The 19,974-nt window shown below is 46.1% G+C and overlaps 1 protein-coding gene across 1 annotated transcript in view; it reads left to right on the plus strand.

Moving 5' to 3' along the window:
• Positions 1-19,974, plus strand: part of TACC2 (transforming acidic coiled-coil containing protein 2) — a 261,013-nt gene that overhangs the window by 8,290 nt on the left and 232,749 nt on the right. Inside the window, 1 exon segment of the mRNA XM_030940741.1 lies at positions 15,853-15,930. Coding sequence (XP_030796601.1) covers positions 15,898-15,930 — 33 coding nt within the window. The 5' untranslated portion in view covers positions 15,853-15,897.

A 19,974-nucleotide genomic window follows, 5' to 3' on the forward strand; every position in this document is an offset into this window, starting at 1 on the left:
AATTTGTAGAGCACTCTGGGACTATCTGACCTTTAAAGATTTGGTAAAATTCCCTTGTGAAATTATCTGGGCCTGATCCTTTTGTTGTGGTATAGTTCCTTAGTAAATTTCTCTGTTTTTCTGTGGAACTAGGTATGTTTAAGTGTTGTAACTTTAATGGTGTCATTTCTGGCAAACATGTCACTAAGATGCTATCCATTTCATGCATTTTTTATTTGCACAGACATCTGCAAATCAGCCTCTTGTAATGTTTAACATTTCTTCTGTTACAATGGTTATTTGCCTCTTGTAATTTTGTGTTTGTGCTTTCTCCCTTTTTCTTTCTGATCAAGGTAGCTAGTAATTTTTCTAGTTTATTCATTTTTTAAGAATTAGGCTTTTGTCTGGGCATGGTGGCTCACGCCTGTAATCCCAGCACTTTAGGAGGCCGAGGTGGGCGGATCACCTGATGTTGGGAGTTTGAGACCAGCCTGGCCAACATGGTGAAACCCCATCTCTACTAAAACTACAAAAATTAGCCAGGTGTGGTGGTGGGCGCCTGTAATCCCAGCTACTCCGGAGGCTGAGGCAGGAAAATCACTTGAACCTAGGAGGTGGAGGTTGCAGTGAGCCGAGATCACACCATCGCACTCCAGCCTGGGCAACAAAGCAAGACTCTGTCTCAAAACAAACAAAAAAACAAAAAAGAAAAAAAAAGGTTTTGATTTATTCATTAATCACTCATTTTTCTCTTCTATATTTCATTTATTTCTGCCTTTAACTTTATTTTTTTCTTCTTTGTGCTTTTCTTAGTTTACTTTGTTTTTCCTTTCCAGTTTTTTGAGTTGGGAATTTAATTCATTATTTTCCTTCTTTCATTTTCACTGACAAATATGTTTGATGCAATGAATTTTCCTCTGATCACTGTTTTAACTACATCCCATTGACTCTGATATATATGTAGTGTTTTTGTTGTCATTATAAAACTGCCTTTGCAAAAGTAACACTGAAAGAGATCTGACCTAACCAACTCTATTTTGCCTTTAACCTCCAAACTGCCTCTGGTCACTTCCGGTTGTGGGCCAAGATAACTTTGTGAGGGTTTTTTTTTTTTTTTTTGAGATGGTGTCTCCCTCTGTCACCCAGGCTGGAGTGCAGTGGCGTGATCTCGGCTCACTGCAACCTCTGCCTTCCAGATTCATGCCATTCTCCTGCCTCAGCCTCCCGAGTAGCTGGGACTACAGGTGCCCACCACCTCGCCTGGCTAGTTTTTTTTTTTTTTTTTTTGTATTTTTTAGTAAAGACGGGGTTTCACAGTGTTAGCCAGGATGGTCTCGATCTCCTGACCTCGTGATCCGCCCGTCTCGGCCTCCCAAAGTGCTGGGATTACAGGTTTGAGCCACCGCGCCTGGCCTACTATTTTTTTTTGAGACAGAATTTTGCTCTTGTTGCCCAGGCTGGAGTGCAGTGGCGCGATCTCAGATCACCGCAACCTCTGCCTCCCGATTCAAGCGATTCTCCTGCCTCAGCCTCCCAATTAGCTGGGATTACAGGCATGTGCCACCACGCATGGCTAATTTTGTACTTTTAGTAGAGACAGGGTTTCTCCGTGTTGGTCAGGCTGGTCGCAAAGTCCCGACCTCAGATGATCCACCCGCCTTGGCCTCCCAAAGTGCTGGGATTACAGGCATGAGCCACCGTGCCCGGCCGTACCTATCCCTTTACATTCCGTGTGGTTTGAAATGTCTTTGTAATAGTCCCTACTGTGACCTGCTCAGACACTTTTTAAAGAATTTTCTATGTTTGGGTATACTTAATCATCTGACAATAATTCTAGACCAGTGTAGGCCCCTTTCATTCGCTGCCCTCTGTATCATCCCAATTGTTTCTAGGGAACTGGGTCTGCCTTTGTTCTCTACAAATACTTGTTGTAGGGTGAGGACAGGACCATGAGAAAAATCCAGGATTTTCTGACTTTCCTCTTTTTATTTACAATTTTGAAAAGTGATTACAGTTCTCTGTTTTATTTTCTGTCTTCAGGTTATAGAAAGTCTGCCTTTTGGGTACATTTATTTCTCCTTTCTCATTGTTTTATATCACTTTGGGAGGAAGTATTGGGAGACAGGTAACTGGAGGCCTCTATTATTTTCAGTTACCCCAAAAGCTAACTTAAAAACAAACAAATATGAAATTAGCTGGGTGTAGTGGTGCACCCCTGTAATCTCAGCTACTCGGGAGGCTGAGGCAGGAGAATCAGTCAAATATGGGAGGCAGAGGTTGCAGTGAGCAGAGATCGTGCCACTGCATTCCAGCCTGGGTGACAGAGAGAGACTCCCTCTCAAAAAATCCCACAAAAAACAAATATGATTAAGGTGTTCTTCTGTTCTTGCTCTTGATTGGGGAGGAGTATAAACTGGCCAAATGGTACTTAACAAAGTCCTATTAATTAAGGACATTTAAAAATTATATAATAGTTGTTATTGGTCGGGCACAGTGGCTCACACCTGTAATCCCAGGACTTTGGGAGACCAAGGTAGGTGGATCACAAGGTCAAGAGATCCAGACCAGCCGGGCCAACTTGATGAAACCCCATCTCTACTAAAAACACAAAAATTAGTTGGGCATGGGGGTGCGCGCCTGGAGTCCCAGATACTCAGGAGGCTGAGGCAGGAGAATCGCTTGAACGCAGGAGGCGGAGGTTGCAGTGAGCCGAGATTGCGCCCCTGCACCCCTGCCTGGCGACAGAATGAGACTCCATTTTCTTTTTTTTTTTTTTTTTTTTTTTTTTTTTTGAGATGGAGTCTCGCTCTGCCGCCCGGGCTGGAGTGCAGTGGCCGGATCTCAGCTCACTTCAGCTCACTGCAAGCTCCGCCTCCCGGGTTCACGCCATTCTCCTGCCTCAGCCTCCAGAGTAGCTGGGACTACAGGCGCCCGCCACCACTGCCCGGCTAGTTTTTTGTATTTTTTAGTGGAGACGGGGTTTCACCGTGTTAGCCAGGATAGTCTCGATCTCCTGACCTCGTGATCCACCCGTCTCGGCCTTCCAAAGTGCTGGGATTACAGGCTTGAGCCACCGCGCCCGGCCGAGACTCCATTTTCAATAAGCTTGCCTGGGAAACAGAGCTTTTAAAAAGCTATTTGTAACTTAAATAATAAAGCAGCCTGATGTTAGCTAAAACTCTCTCTGAGGTCGGATGATTGCATTTGCGAAGTCCTATGATGTCATATGGGAGGCAAATATCTGTAGTTTCTTAATTCTGCTCTGACGTGTGTCATCAGGAATAATCTCTTTGGCTCTGGTGTATTTGGCACTGACACTATCTCCCTCTCAAAATCTCTCCCATGTTGTTTGCACTGGAACAGCCTCCCCACCCCTTCATTCTGTCATCCCTCTCTCTTGCCTTAACCCACACTTCTTCATGATGTTGATACTGTATTTGATATCCAAAAATGACAGCATAGTTCAGCTTTGGGGTTCAAAGTGATGTTGAGTTTTTGTGGGTTACAGCAGCTTGTTTTAATAAGAAATACGGTTTTTGCTCATCTTGTCTGCAGAGAGGGACGGTATGGAAATTGCGAGTAAGGGGAACCTTATATTTTAATGTGTCATCAAGCATCTGGTTTAGCAGGGGAAAAAGACGCCCTTTACTGCAAATCATGTTTCCATTTTGCAATTCCAGAATGGAATGCTCACAGCCTCATCCCCAGAGAGGCTGACACACTTTGGCATCCTGATGACACTGGGTCTGGCATAGACCAAGACAACACTGGTGGCTGCCAGTCAAGGGGCCATGCCTGTAAATGGTCATTTCAACAGTGGAGAGGGATTGGACGCATCCCTCAGTCTTCCCTCGTGTGGCATCCTTTGTGATGCAATGCTTAGATCTTCATGACTGCCAGCCACAGTTGGGTGCAGGCTGGTGTGAAGGAAAGGAAAGTGAGAGCCTCTGGGGAAATCTTATCAGTTAGCTTTTGCAACATCACAAACCACCCCAACACTTAGTGGTTTAAGACAAGAGTTTATTTATTTAGCTTTTGATCCTGCGGGTTGGCAACTTGGGAAGGACTTAGCTGCCCCTCTGGGTGGTTCTCTTGGTCTCAGCTGAGATCCCTCATGTGTCGGTGTTCAGCTGTGGGCTGGCGAGCTACCAGCTACCACTCACCAGCCATGAAAACAAGGGAATACGCTGACTCTGTAGTCTCTGAACAAGGCAAATTTAGATTGGCTCTTGGGTAAAGGCCTGTCCAACTAGATTAGCCCCGTTGGTCCTTGGGCCTCACCACTCACCATTACCCAGTCCTTGCTTAGTGGTGTCATCACTGTTCAGAGCTCTGGGATATCTCACAGAATCGTGGGTATGATCTGGATAGTGGAGCAATGGAAATAACTTTCTAGCGATCTGGTAAACTCTCTCCAGATAGGATGCCTCAGAAGGTAGTGAGTTTCAGTGAGTTTCCCATCACTGGAAGTATTCAAGCAGACTCAGAGATCCCATGAATATTCTAGGTTCTGGTTTAGAGGTTCATAACTTGGAAAGCCAACCTGCCAAGGTACCTGGCCTCTGTCCCTGAAGAATCAGATTCCAGCTCATGAGCTAGAAACTTTATGACCTGGCTAAACCATCCTAGGACATGATTTCCTGAGACCTCCCAATTAAAGAGCAGTGTAGGCTGGGTGCGGTGGCTCATGCCTGTAATCCCAGCACTTTGGGAGGCCAAGGCGGGCAGATCACGAGGTAAAGAGATTGAGACCATCCTGGTCACCAAGGTGAAGCCCCGTCTCTACTAAAAAGACAAAAATTAGCTGGGCGTGGTGGTGTGCGCCTGTAGTCCCAGCTACTCAGGAGGCTAAAGCAGGAGAATTGCTTGAACCTGGGAGGTGGAGGTTGCAGTGAGCCGAGAGCCCCACACTGCACTCCAGCCTGGCAACAGAGTAAGACTTTCTTAAAACAAAAAACAAACAAACAAAAAACAAAAGAGCAGTGCAGGGCTGCAGAGCTATCCTCTCTCCCCAGTTTGGCTGCAGCCCTTCCCACCTCCCCAGCCACACTGTGTCCCTCTCCACCTGGCCCTGTGTCACTCTCTACCTGACCCTGTATCCCTGTCTACCCAGCCCTCTGTCTGCTCCCTGACTCAACTGCTTGTGCTACCCCAGTGCCTACTCCACTTCTGACCCTGCCAATCTGAGCCGTCCCCTAGGTCCACCTGCCATTCACAATTCTCTGTCACTCAGGCTGTAGTGCAGTGGCACAATCTTGGCTTACTGCAACCACTGCCTCCTGGGTTCAAGCGATTCTCCTACCTCAGTCTCCTGGGTAGCTGGAATTACAGGTGCCTGTCACCATACCTGAATAATTTTAGTATTTTTAGTGGAGATGGAGATTTTTGGCCAGGTTAGTCTCAAACTCCTGACCTCAAGTGATCTGCCTGCCTCAGGCTCCCAAAGTGCTGGGATTATAGGCATGAGCCCCCGTGCCTGGCCATAGTCCTTCTCAATTCTAATAACCTGTGACAGAGCTTGACACTTGGATGGCAGGAAGTCTAGGCTGCAATTAGGTGATAATTTGTTGGTGGTGGTAGTGATGGGAATCTGAAACAACAACTTATTAACGTTGGAACCAATGAATGGAGTGAACTCACTTTACTATTCCTTTAATTGAACAAATATTTATTGGGTTCCAGTGCAAAGAGTCCTGAACCAGGAGAAAGAAGACCTAGGTTTGGATCTCAGCTCTGCCAGGCTATCAGTCAGAGTTGAGTCAGGAGATGAAAAGCTACCAGTTTTTTTGTTTTTGTTTGTTTTTGTTTTGGAGATGGAGTCTCATTTTGTCACCCAGGCTGGAGTGCAGTGGCAAGATCTTGGTTCCCTGCAACCTCCACCTCCCGGGTTCAAATGATTCTCCTGCTTCCACCTCCCGAGTAGCTGGAACTACAGGCGCCCGCCACCATGCCTGGCTAATTTTTGTATTTGTAGTAAATACGGGCTTTCACCATGTTGGCCAGGCTGATCGCGAACTCTTGACCTCAGGTGATCGGCCTGCCTTGGCCTCCCAAAGTGCTAGGATTACAAGCGTGAGCCACTGCTCCCAGCCAAACTTCCCAGTTATTTTAATAAAATTCGATATATGAAGAATTGTTATCTATGTAAGTAGAAAGGCAAAAAGCAAACTCTCAGGTATCATGGAAGGTAGCAACTTCAGAAAGCAGCTACCACCCTTAAGCCTGGGGGAGGAAAGAGTAGAAGTTGAAATTATTAAAATTTGGAAGCTTATGGCCGGGCGCGGTGGCTCACGCCTGTAATCCCAGCACTTTGGGAGGCCAAGGTGGGCAGATCACGAGGTCAGGAGATCGAGACCATCCTGGCTAACATGGTAAAACCCCATCTCTACTAAAAATACAAAAAAAATTAGCCGGGTGTGGTGGCAGGCACCTGTAGTCCCAGCTACTTGGGAGGCTGAGGCAGGAGAATGGCGTGAACCCAGGAGGTGGAGCTTGCAGTGAGCTGAGATCCAGCCACTGCACTTCAGCCTGTGGGACAGAGCAAGACTCCGTCTCCAAAAAAAAAAAAAAAATTGGAAGCTTAGAGGAGCCCCACAGAAGTGAACCTCAGAGCTCCATGGAGGGGGCTCCAGGTGGCTGGAACTGACGTGTCTGAGGGAGCACCATGTGACTGGCTCTGCAGGAATCAGTAAAATTGCACACTTGGTTCTTTCACTGCTGAGGGAGGGAACTGCTACTGCCTGGGTGAAGCAGTGGGCCAGGGTGCTGCTCACAGAAACAAGAAACAGACCGGAAGGAGTGTGTTCCCTGTCCTTCTTCCTCCTCTGGCCTCTGGTCCCTCCTGGCAGAGCTTCTTGAAGAGCAGCTGGCAAAGCAGAAATGCAGTTTGCAGAGTCCCCCAACATCTGAATGTGGGGGATTTGGAGATGACGAGCAATAACTCAATAACTGGCCCAGCCTGTCATGAGCAGAAGGATGAATATGTCAGTTCTGTTTCTGATCACTGGGTCATGAGAGCAGGGAATCTCTAAGGTTTTCCCAGTCCTGATGTTCTACAAGATTGGAATTTTCTACATCAAAATTTCTAGGTGGCCTCAAAGGTGGAGGAAAGGAAGAAATAGGAGGCTAAGGGGAGGGTGTGAAAGAAGAGTCATCATTTTACTCAAACCCCACAGAACAGCCAGGTGCTTGGTGCTGTGAAGGTCTCTTGCCAGAGCAGAAGGCAAGCAACCTCTGACAAATCTCTTTCCTGGGCTACAGCTGTTTGTTTGTATTAAAACGGTAACATGGTAACAGAGCTATTAGTAGCTCCATGCTCAGCTGTGTAAGGTAGGGAGTTAGAACACTGAATTCAGTCACCGGAGAAAGAAGCTGAGGTCTCCTGATGGCCCTAGGATGAGGGCTGGGCCATCTGTGAATAGCAACAGGCTTAGGTCGCTGGGTTTGTCCATCAGCCATGGGAGCTGTGGGTCCCCCTTGATGAGCAAACACAACTTGGACCACGTCCTCCACTGATGCGGAACCGGACTGCCCGAGGCCTCTGTGGCTGGGGAGCAATGCCATGGCAGAAAACGCAGTTCTGAACTGAGCTTGCTGGTCTGGTCTGGTCCAGTCTGGAGAAGCCATTCAGAGCCTGTAGGGCCCTGGTAGAGATGAGAGGAGGCAAGCCTGTGTGAAGCCAGTTCTGGTTCCAGCCTTGGAACTGGAAGACTGTGGGATGTTGGGTAAATCATTTCCAACCTCTAGGCCTCAGCTTCCTCATCTGTAAAAAGAGGCTTTGGAGAGGTGGTCTTCAAGCTTCTTCCAGCACTAATAATCTAAATTATTCTATGTAGGAGAAATATCAGAATTTATTAAACTTATAAAACGATACACTTCTATCACGTTGCAAAAAAAGATAATTTTTTCTTTTTTTTTATTTTTTGAGACGGAGTCTTGCTCTGTCACCCAAGCTGGAGTGCACTGGCCAGATCTCAGCTCACTGCAAGCTCCGCCTCCCAGGTTCACGCCATTCTCCTGCCTCAGCCTCCCGAGTAGCTGGGACTACAGGTGCCCGCCACCTCGCCTGGCTAGTTTTTTGTATTTTTTAGTAGAGACGGGGTTTCACCGTGTTAGCCAGGATGGTCTTGATCTCCTGACCTCGTGATCCGCCCGCCTCGGCCTCCCAAAGTGCTGGGATTACAGGCTTGAGCCACCGCGCCCGGCCAAGATAATTTTTTCAATAGAGAATAAAAACTCTTAATAGAAAACATGATGTGACTGCCTAACATATCAACAAATCCCAATAGATCATTACTAGGCTATACTCACAGAGAAGTATGGGGTAAAGACATTGTGCAAGCTGCAAAACCTAAGCCTTCATCTTATCGTTGATGAAACGAGACCTGTGTGATTTTTCTTTTTTCTTTTTTTTTTGAGACGGAGTTTTGCTCTTGCTGTCCAGGCTGGAGTGCAATGGCACGATCTTGGCTCACTGCAACCTCTGCCCGCTGGGTTCAAGCGATTCTCCTCCCTCAGCCTCCAGAGTAGCTGGGATTACAGGCGCCTGCCACCACGCCCAGCTAATTTTTTGTATTTTTAGTAGGGACGGCGTTTCACTAGGTTGGCCAGGCTGGTCTCGAACTCCTGACCTCAAGCGATCCACCCGCCTCAGCCTCCTAAAGTGCTGGGATTACAGGCATGAGCCACTGTGCCCGGCCAAGACCTGTGTGATCTTGTCTCCGATTCCTCAGCTCCCTGCCCCTCTGTACCCCATGTGCAGTGTATAAAATGAGGCATCAGCCTGGGCTAGACTTCATGGTCCTAGCAATGTCTTTCACCTGCTCCGCCCATGGTGGCTTCTGCAGTCTTGCTGCTGTGTTGCTTCTCATGTTTCCATTTCCCCTTCTCTTGCAGGCCCGCGCATAGGGCCCATGTCCCCAGTTATGCTCTTGGTCATCTTGGCCATGGTTCTGGCTACCCATTTCTGCTTGGCTGCCTCAGCCACAGTGATTAGTCACCTGGCCCAAACTTGCACTTTCCATTCTCCTCCGTGATCAAGGAGGGGGATCACATGAGCCGGTACCTTCCAAACCAGCTTTAGTTGCCAACAACTAGAAAAACCATGCTCTGTTATAGAACTAAATAAATAAGAGATAAAGACGGGAAGTTATCTTAGAATTCTTTGCAAAAATCTTCCCAAGGTGGTAGCATCACATTGTTCATTGAATGCAGCATCTCCATCCTTCCTCTTGCTCTCTGGTGGACTTTGGCCAAACCACTTATGTGCATTTATGGACTTTGGCAGTTCATCTGCTATTTAAAAAAAAAAAAAAAAAGGACAAAACATATCTCATAGCTTTGCCCTAAGTATGAAAGAGGACATGAGCATCTAACAGAGCTTGGCACATTAAAAAAACAAAAACAAAAACTCAATGTTGGCTGGGCACAGTGGCTCATGCTTGTAATCCAGCACTTTAGGAGGCCAAGGTGGGGGGATCACCTGAGGTCAGGAGGTCGAGACCAGCCTGCCCAACGTGGTGAAACCCCGTCTCTACTAAAAATACAAAAATTAGCTGAGTGTGGTGGCACACACCTATAGTCCCAGCTACTCAGGAAGCTGAGGCAGGAGAATCACTTGAACCTAGGAAGCAGAGATTACAGTGAGCCCAGATCATGCCACTGCACTCCAGCCTGGGCGACAGAGTGAGACTCTGTCTCCGACAAACAAATAAACAAAGAAACAAAAAACTCAGTGTTTATGAAATGCATTAATAAGAAGTGAATTAGGCCGGGCATGGTGTTTCACGCCTGTAATCCTAGCACTTTGGGAGGTTGAGGCGGGCGGATCAGCTGAAGTCAGGAGTTTGAGACCAGCCTGGCCAACATGGTGAAACCCCATCTCTACTAAAAATACAAACATTAGCCAGGCATGGTGGCACGCGCCTGTAGTCCCAGCTCCTCGGGAGGCTGAGACAGAAGAATCGCTTGAACCCGGGAGACGGGGGTTGCAGTGAGCTGAGAGCGCACCACTGTACTCCAGCCTGGGCGACAGAATGAGACTGTCTCAAAAAAAAAAAAAAAAAAAGTCAGTCCCTGCACACCTGAGGCCTTTCTCACCTCTGTCATCTGAAGCTATAGTTACATTGGCTTAAACTGCCCCATTCTGAGCACTGTGGGGTGCCACTGCCTTCCCAAAGACATGTCTAAATGCCTCAGCTTTACATTTCCCCCAGCTTCTTCTGACTCCAAGTTTCTTCTTCTATAAGATGCTTAATTGGTTTGTGTCCCCACGAAATTCATATGTTGAAATCCTAACCCTAGTACCTTAGAATGTGATTGCCTTTGGAGATAAGACCTTTCAAGAGGTAATTAAGGTAAAATGAAGCCCTATGGGGGCGCCTGATCCAACATGACTGTTGTCCTTAGAAGAAGACAGTAGGAGGTCGGGCACAGTGGCTCACGCCTGTAATCCCAGCACTTTGGGAGGCCAAGGCGGGCAGATCACGAGGTCAGGAGATCAAGACCATCCTGGCTAACACGGTGAAAACCCGTCTCTGCTAAAAATACAAAAAAATTAGCCAGGCGTGGTGGCGGGTGCCTGTAGGTCCAGCTACTCTGGAGGCTGAGGCAGGAAAATGGCGTGAATCCGGGAGGAGGAGTTTGCAGTGAGCCGAGATCTCACCACTGCACTCCAGCCTGGGCGACAGAGCAAGGCTCCGTCTCAAAAAAAAAAAAAAAAAAAAAAGCTTAGGACATAGAGGGACACAGAGGGAAGACCATGTGAAGACATGGGGGGGAGAAGACTGCCCTCCACAAGCCAAAAAGAGGACACAGAAGACACCAACCTGGCCAACACCTTGATCTTGAACCTCCAGCCTCCAGGATGAGGAGACAGTAACTGTTACTGAAGCCGCCGAATCTGTGGTGGTGTTAACAGCAGCTGGAGCTGAGCAGAGCGGGCTCTCTTCTCTGCTCAGAGCATTCACACTCTCACAGAAGCCCCAATCACCCCGGGCATGTGTGGGCCACAGAGTTGACAGTTTCTGGAGGGTGGTTTCCGGAAAGTGGTTTCTGGAGGGTGCTTTATGGATTTTACCTCACAGCAGTGCACACAGCTGAAGATGGAAGATTGCACATATCCCCCCTGCGAAGTCGCCTGTGCCGCCGCCATTTTGGTGAGCCATCCTCTCTCCCTCCCTCCCGCCCAGTCCTCAGGAGTAGCCCCTAGTTCTTTTCCTCCCTTTGCCAGGGCTTTCCCTATGTTTTGCCGCCTGTTGAAGACTTGCCGCCATTCCTAATTGGCTCATTCAAAACGTTTTGCTTAATAAGATTCTCCTTCTTAGAAAAAGTATTCTGTGACCAGGCATGGTGGCTTATGGCTTGAGCCCTAGAGGCAGAGGTGTCAGTGAGCCGAGATCACGCCACTGCACTTCGTCCAGTCTGAGTGACAGAGTGAAACTATCTCAAAAAAAGAAAAAGAAAAAGAAAAATTCTTCTGTGGTTCTTTGAGGAGGAAGAGGCAAACAGTCTTGTCTCTCATCCCTCCAAACTTTTTTTTTTTTTTTTTTTTTTGAGAAGGAGTCTCGCCCTGTCGCCCAGGCTGGAGTGCAGCGGCGCGATCTCGTCTCACTACAAGCTCCGCCTCCCGGGTTCCCGCCATTCTCCTGCCGCAGCCGCCCGAGTAGCTGGGACTACAGGCGCCGCCACCACGCCCGGCTAATTTTTGTTATCTTTAGTAAAGACGGGGTTTCACCGTGTTAGCCAGGATGGTCTTGATCTCCTGACCTTGTGATCCGCCCACCTCGCCCTCCCAAAGTGCTGGGATTACAGGAGTGAGCCACCGCGCCCGGCCCAAACATTTTTTTTTTTAACCTGGTAGTGGAATTCTTTTTTTTTAACATAAAACTAGACCTCATTTGTTTTCTTTCTTTCTTTCTTCTAAAAAAAAAAAAGGAATACTTGTGCAGAACGTGCAGGTTTGTTACTAAGGTGTATGTATGCTACGATGGTTTGCTGCACCTATTGATCCGTCCTCCAAGTTCCCTCTCCTCACTCCCAACCCCCAACAGGCCCTGGTGTGTGATGTTCCCCTCTCTGTGTCCATGTGTTCTCAATGTTCAACTGCCACTTATGAGTAAGAACATGCGGTGTTTGGTTTTCTGTTCCTGTGTTAGTTTGCTGAGGATGATGGCTTCCAGCTTCATCATCGCTGCAAAGGACATGAACTCATTCTTTCTTAGGGCTGCAAATTCTTTTTTCAAGCAATGTCTTATGCAGAAGCCCCATATATGAAACATATACACTTGTAAAAATTCGGGTGAAATCCACCTTACATAAAATTAACCATTTAAAAGTGAGCAATTCAGTGGCATTTAGTATATCACAATGCTGTGAAACCACCACTGCTATTTAGTTCCAAAACATTTTCATCACCCTAAAATAAAATCCTGTGCCCATTAAGCCGACACTTCCCCTTCCCCCTGCCCCTGACAACAACCCGTCTGGTTTCTGTTTCTATGAATTTGCCTAACTCTGGCTGTTTCCTATCCATGGAATCGCAAAATCTATGACCTTTTGTGCCCGACTTCTTTCACTTCGGGTGAGGCTTTTGGAGCTTCTCCTCGTTGTAGCATGTGTCAGGACTGCATTCCTTTTCATGTCTGAAGAATATTCCATTGTATGGATAGACGGCATCTTGTTTATCCATTCATCTGGTGAAACATACACACTTCTGCTCTGTTCCATCCAGAAGCGGGGCACTGAGCTCCGCCTCCTCAACTAGCTTCCTCCACCACCTCCAAGGAGCTCCTAAGGGTCCTCTGAGCTTGGTAAGATGCGTGGTCTCCGGAAGCCTGTGATGAAATAAATGCTAATTTGTTTCCATGGAGTGGTCCTACCTTGTGGCAGGGGTAAGGAGCTTCCATTTGCCTGAAAGTCTCTGCCCTACACAAAAAATAGAAACTGGCTGCATGCATGCAAAGGATGGCTGAGTGGTAATAACTGGAGGAACTGCGGGCGGCCGGAGGCTGCGGGGCAGGAGGGTGTTTGGGTCGGTACTCTCTGCCCCACCCGAGGTCCACAGGGCCTCCTCCACCCAGGGTGGGCCGGCAGGTCTGCCTATCAGCGATCTGGGCAAGCCTGCTGCTTTTTATGACCTCACTTGCCGAAACTCAAGCCACGCCTGGGTAAGTACATTCTGCACACTCCATAAACAGGTGCCAGACTGCCGCGTCATCACATTTTTGCAAGTTTTTTTTTTTTTTTCTTTTTGTATGTGTGTTTCCACATTATTTACGGCGGAATTTGCCCAGGTGCAAACAGGAAGCCCTGGGAGCAGTTGTCCTATTTTTAGAAAGACAGGTTTGTTCCCGGCCCTACTGCATAAAGGGCAAGAGAGAAGTGAGAGGTTCCTGGCGGAAGGCTCCTTGCAAGGGACAGTTCTGAGCTGCTAGGTGCGGCCAGTCAGATGGCAGGGGCCGCTTTAATTTGGATAAGCCTTCTCCGAAAGGAGCCCTGCTGATGTAATAACGGGGAAAATCCCTGTGTGAAAGGCCCTGAAACTGACGGGCTGGGAAACGCTGATTCCCCGTGGGCAGGAATGCTTGTCTAATCGCGACGGCTCTGCACAGCTCCTGCCCAGGTATGAAGTGCAGCGGCTTGCACCAGTGCTAGGGCGGAGATGCACTGTTTGCCCGACTGTTTGGGGTGTGTCAGGGGCTCTGCTTAGAACTCGCACAATTCTGAACGGAGGAGGAGAAAGTCCAGTTACTGAAGGGCAGAATTTCCATGCGCCTGCAGCCTCCAAATCCAGACCACCCCCGAATGTAAGTAGGAGGCAGAGATGTGTGCACCTTCGGTTCTGTCTTGGGAAAGCCCGAGAGGGTGGTGGTTGCAGAGTTCCCTAGAAGAGGATTCCAGGAAGCCAGGCTTCCCTCAGTGGTTTTACAATTTACACCTCACCAGGAGTTTTGCCGGTCTCTTTAGTCTGTTTGTTTAAAAACCTAGTTCAGATGCCTTGATTTTTAATAAGGTTATTGTATTTAATTTGGTTAATGATTGTCACAAATTAGTATTACGTTCAACCTTATGATTCAACCTGGAAGATACAAGGAAGTTAATAATTGATAAGGCAATGATTCTTCTAACACTCAATATTTTCTAATGAGGGATCATCTTCCAAATGAACATAAAAAATAAATGGAAGTGATTAATTTTAAATGCATGTAGATTTTTACATTCTCTGAGCATGTGGTTGTGTGTGAATGTGTGTGTGTGTCTACAGCAAAAGGCAAGAAAGGATTAAGGAGTCATATCCTTTTGATTAAAGGGTTAGGAGTGAAAGAATCGACTGCTGTCGGGACGTCACTCACAGTTTTCTCAGTTTGGAGGCATTTTAATTGGGCCTGTTCGAACCATTTTCTTTTCCAGTGATGGTTCAGTACACATAGTGCAGGGTGACTATGCAATCAATGTTGCTTAAATAAATAAGCAAGTCAATGGGTGAATTTTAAACTCTCTGAGGAAATACTATGATGAAAACCATATTTCCATGAAGAAATCTTCAATTAGAAGGATGGAGTTTGAGGTTTATTTCCAACTTTTGGCCTCCCCAAACTGGGTCTTTGGCAAGCTCCTTCCGTTCTCCAGCCTGAGTTCCCCCACTGGGTTAGACTGGTCATCTGTACGGCTCCAGCTCTGAAAGTCTATGATTCTTAAAGATTTTCTGTAATTTAGTTTTTCTAACTGGAAAAAGTGAAAGTAATACCTCTAGGCCTGAATATATGATAGCATCATATGGAATTCAGTTGGATGAGGTCAGTAAATGTACTGGGCTTCTCCATGAATTGTGTGGGAAGCACCCTGATTACGATGATCATTAATAGGCCGGGTGTGGTGGCTCACACCTGTAATCCCAGCACTTTGGGAGGCTGAGGCGGGTGGATCATGAGGTCAGGAGTTCAAGACCAGCCTGGCCAAGATGATGAAACCCTGTCTCTACTAAAAACACAAAAATTAGCCAGGCGTGGTGGCGGGTGTCTGTAATCCCAGCTACTCTGGAGGCTTAGGCAGGAAAATCGCTTGAACCCAGGAGCCAGAGGTTGCAGTGAGTTGAGATCGCGCCACTGCATTCCAACCTGGGTGACGGAGTGAGACTCCGTCTCAAAAAAAAAAAAAAAAAAAAAAAGAGAAAGAAAAAGAGAAAGAAAAAAATAGATCATTAATAAACCATGTCACTAAGTGAGCCCATGAAATGATTCTAGTTGACTTGGCAGTATGCTGCCTTACATGATCTCGTCTGGTCCCAATCACCCATTTTCCTTAGCAAGAAAGCCATTCTGCCTTGATAAAAAGTGTGTGCAGAAGTGAAACTGATTTGATGAAACAAGTGTTTAGAGTAAAAAAAATAAAAACCATATGTTGTTGGAGAGCAGTGGATTTCACGCCTCCTGATGTCTGACACTGAGCTCTGCCGTCACCAACAGTGGGAAACCAGCCACACTCTGAATTTCCAAACTGAACACAATTAGAAACAGAAAATAATCTGACAAGCAGCATTCCTCAGGCTCTTTGGCAAACGGACCCCTTTTGTCACTCCGTTTGTATATATACGTATATGTGTATGCTGGCACTAGCTCAGAGTCAGTAACAAACCTGTTTTTCAGAAGTGTCTGCCAGCCCCGGGGTGGGGAGTGAAAACACCAGCCCGTATTGGGAAAGAAACCTGGGTGGCAGCTCGTGAAAGAAAACCCTTCAAAAGTAATTTTCCATGATGTGGCTGTAGAGATAAACATTTCCCATCATCTGGCTTTTGAGTTTGGGGAGATGAGCAGACAGAAAAAACCTCAGATCTTTTTCGTTTCACAGATGTTTATACCCTTTTGTTTCTTCCAGTCACCTCTGACAAAATTCTGGGGACGCTGGGTACCCTGAATCACCATGGGCAATGAGAACAGCACCTTGGACAACCAGGTGGGTGTCAGGAAGCTTCTCTCTCGAGATACATGGTGCTCTTGGCTGACCTTGACTAGGTTCTTCTTATAGCGTCTCATCTTCACCCAGGAAGGAACAAGCCAAGACAGCTTCTGCATAGATGCGTGCAAGCATTTATGGATCTATGCAGCCATTTTTCATTTCATTGGAATTCTCTTACGATTAAGGCTAGCTCTAGTTAAGGCCAGAAACACTAATTCTACTTATTATTTATTATTATTTTTAAAGACATGGTCTTGCTCTGTCACCCAGGCTGGAATGCAGTAGCATGATCATAGCTCACTGCAGCCTCAAACACCTGGACTCAAGTGATGCTCCTGCCACACAGCCTTCCATAGCAATCCTCCTGCCACACAGCCTTCCACAGAGATCCTCCTGCCACAAAGCCTTTCAAGTAGCTTGGACTACAGGCATGTACCACCACACCTGGCTAATTTTTTAATATTTAGGTTTTGCAGAGATGGGGTCTGGCTATTTTGCCCAGGCTGGTCTTGTACTCCTGGACGCAAGCAATTCTCCTGCTTTGGCTTCCCAAAGTGCTGAGATTACAAGTATGAGCCACCATTACAGGCATGAGCCACCAGACCTGGCTTTACTTTTTATTCTGTCTTCTAAAACTGACCTAAGAGAGGTTGGCACATTTTTCCTAGGTTGTGTCCATCAACTTACATGGATTTAGCAGAGGTTAAAATAAAACCTTTCCATGCTCCTCCCCCAAATAAGGCTATGGCCATTAAAAAATGATTTTGAAATCTCTCAGCGTTGGGCAGATTAAACGTAAGTGGTCATTCTCATGTTAAACAAGATGTTCACAATTGAAGAATGGATTTTAACTGCTTAATTGTGCGTCGGCTGAGATATTACAACCTATTCAAATCTTTCATTATCTACTTTAAGTTTGAAAGTTTTAACTTAATGCCTTGGTGAACAAAATCAGGGAGACACTTTCCCATTTATCTCACACAAACTGGAAAGTTTGGATTATGACATTGAGTTCCTTGAATGAGAAAATTGGATCTAAAACCCCTCATACTGTAATTCATTTTCCCTCTGCCTTTTTCTTCCGTACAATTTTTTTTTTTTTTGGACAGAGTCTGTCTCTGTCACCGAGGCTGGAGTGCAGTGGCACAGTCTCCATCTCCCGCCGGGTTCAAACGATTCTCCTGCCTCAGCCTCCTGAGTAGCTGGGATTACAGGGGCCTGCCAACATGCCCAGCTGATTTTTGTATTTTTAGTAGAGACGGGGTTTCACCATGTTGGCCAGGCTGGTCTCGAACTCCTGACTTCAGGTGATCCACCCTCCTTGGCCTCCCAAATTGCTGGGATTACAGGCATGAGCCACTGCGCCTGGCCTCTACAATTTTCTTTTCTCAAGCAAGAAAACAAAGGGTCAAAAGAAAAGTTGTCAAACTCCAGTGTCTTTAGGGGCAGGCCAGAAACAATAATTGTGTTAAAAGACTGGGTCTGAGACAACAGGGAGAGGCAAATGCTCTGGCAAACAGGGAGTTCTTGTCCTACTGTCTAAAGACAGTAGCCACCGTCAGCTCCAGTGGTCGATTGCCCTGTGGGAAGGTGGGCCCAATGTTCTGAGTTCAAAATAACTCAGAAACCCATATTTTTCTATGAAATGTTAAGTTGTTAATTTAAACTTATTATTTTGAGATATCAGTAGATTCACATGCGGCTTAAAGAAACAATACAGAGAGCCCAAGTATGGTGGCTCACATCTCTAATTCCCGCACTTCGGGAGGATGAGGCAGGAGGATAGCTTGAGCCCTGGAGTTAGAGATTAGCCTGGGCAACATAGGGAGACTCCGTATCTACCAAGGAAAAAAAATTAGCTGGGTATGGTGGTGCACACCTGCAGCCCTCACTACTCAAGATGCTGAGGTGGGAGGATTGCTTAAGCCTGGGGGGTCAAGGCTGCAGTGAGCCATGTTTGCACTGCTACACTCCAGCTTGGGCAACAGAGCAAGACCCTGTCTCAAAAAGAAAGAAAGAATAAAGAGAGGTCCCATGTACCATTACTTAGTTTTCCCCAAGGGTAACATCTTGCCAAACTATAATGCAATATGATAACCTGGATACTGACATTGATACAGGCAAGATAACCGAGCATGCCCGTCACCAGGGGATTACTCTTGTCGCCCTTCTATAGCCAGGCCCACCTCTCTCTCCTCTGATCCCTAACCCCTGGTAACTGCTATTCCTATTCCCTATTGTTCCCTATTTCTGTAATTTTGTCATTTCAAGAATGTTACATAAATGGAGTCACACAGTAAGTGACCTTTAAGGATTGGCTTTTTTTTTTTTTCTCTCTCAGCATAAATCTCTTGAGATTTATCCAAGTACTGTGTGTATCAACAGTCCATTCCTCTTTATTGCTGAATAGTATTCCAGGAATAGATGTACTGTACATTTTGTTGAACGATTCATCCATTAAAGCTCATTTAGGTTGTTTCTAGTTTTTGTCTTTTACAGACAAAGCTGCCATGAACATGTGTGTGCAGGTGTTTTTTGAGAACACATGTTTTCATGTCCCTAAGATAAACACCCAAGTGTGCAGTTGCCAGGGTGTATGATAGTTGCATGTTTAGTTTGATATGGAGCTGACAAACTTTTCTAGAGTTGCTAAGGCATTTTTCATTCCCACCAGCAACGTATGAGGGATCCGGTCTTTGGACCCTGGCTGTCATTTTGTGGTGTCACTTTTTGGTGTTGCTATTCTGATGGGGTGTTGTGACATTTCCACGTGGTTTTAATTTACATTTTGATTATGGATGAAGTTGTTGAACACCTTTCATGTGCTTATCTACCATCTACATATTCTCTTTGGTGAAAAATCGGTTTATGTCTTTTGCCCATTTTCTAACTAGATTATTATTATTAATATATATGTTTTTTGAGACGGAGTCTCGCACTGTTGGCTGGGCTGGGGTGCAATGACATGATCTCGGCTCACTGCAACCTCTGTCTCCCGGGTTCAAGCAGTTCTCCTGCCTCAGCCTCCCGAGTTGCTGGGATTACAGGTGCGTGCCACCATGCCCGGCTAATTTTTTGTGATTTTAGTAGAGACGGGGTTTCATTATGTTGGGCAGGCTGGTCTTGGACTCCTGACCTCGTGATCCGCCCACCTCAGCCTCACAAAGTCCTGGGATTACAGGCGTAAGCCACTGCACCTGGCCTAGTATTTTTATTATTTTTTAAAGAGTTTTCAGAGTTCTTTATATAGTCTAGATCCTAATCCTTTGTCAGCTCATGGTTTGCAGATATTTTCTTCCATTCTGTAACATGTCTTTTTGTCCTCTTAAGAGCATTTTTTACAGACCAAAAGAGTATAATTTTGATAAGGTACAGTTCATCAGTTTTTGCTCTTAGGAGTGCTGCTTTCGGTATCAAATCTAAGAACTCTGCCTACACCAACATTCTGAAGATTTTCTGCTGGTTTTTTTTGCTAAAAGTTTTGAAGTTTTACATTTTATATTTGAGTGCATGATTTATTTTGAGTTAATTTTTGTGTGAGGTACACAATTTAGGTATTGCACATTTTCTGGGTTTGGACAAAGGAATAGTATCATGCAGGGTAGTTTCACTGCCCTAGAAATCCTCTGGGCTCCACCTACTCATCCTTCCCACACCCCTCAATCCCTGGCAACCATTAATCTTTTTACTGTCTACAGAGTTTCGCCTTTTCCAGAATGTCATGTGGTTGGATCCTACAGTATGTAGCCTTTTAACATTGGCTTCTTTCACTCAGTAATGTCCATTTAAGGTTCCTGCATGTTTTTTCACTACTTGGTCATTGCTTTTTAGTACTGAATAATTTTCCATTGCCTGAATGTACCAGTTTATTGATCTACTGAATAACATCTTGGTTGCTTCCAAGTTTTGGCAATTATAAATAAAACTACTGTAAATGTCTGTGTGCCGGTTTTTGTGCAGACGTGTTTTCAGCTCCTTTGGGTAGATACCAAGGAGCGAGATTACTGAATCATGTAGGAGTATGTTTAGTTTCGTAGGAAA

The sequence above is a fragment of the Rhinopithecus roxellana genome, chromosome 11, assembly GCF_007565055.1.
Source record: "Rhinopithecus roxellana isolate Shanxi Qingling chromosome 11, ASM756505v1, whole genome shotgun sequence".
Taxonomy (NCBI): domain Eukaryota; kingdom Metazoa; phylum Chordata; class Mammalia; order Primates; family Cercopithecidae; genus Rhinopithecus; species Rhinopithecus roxellana.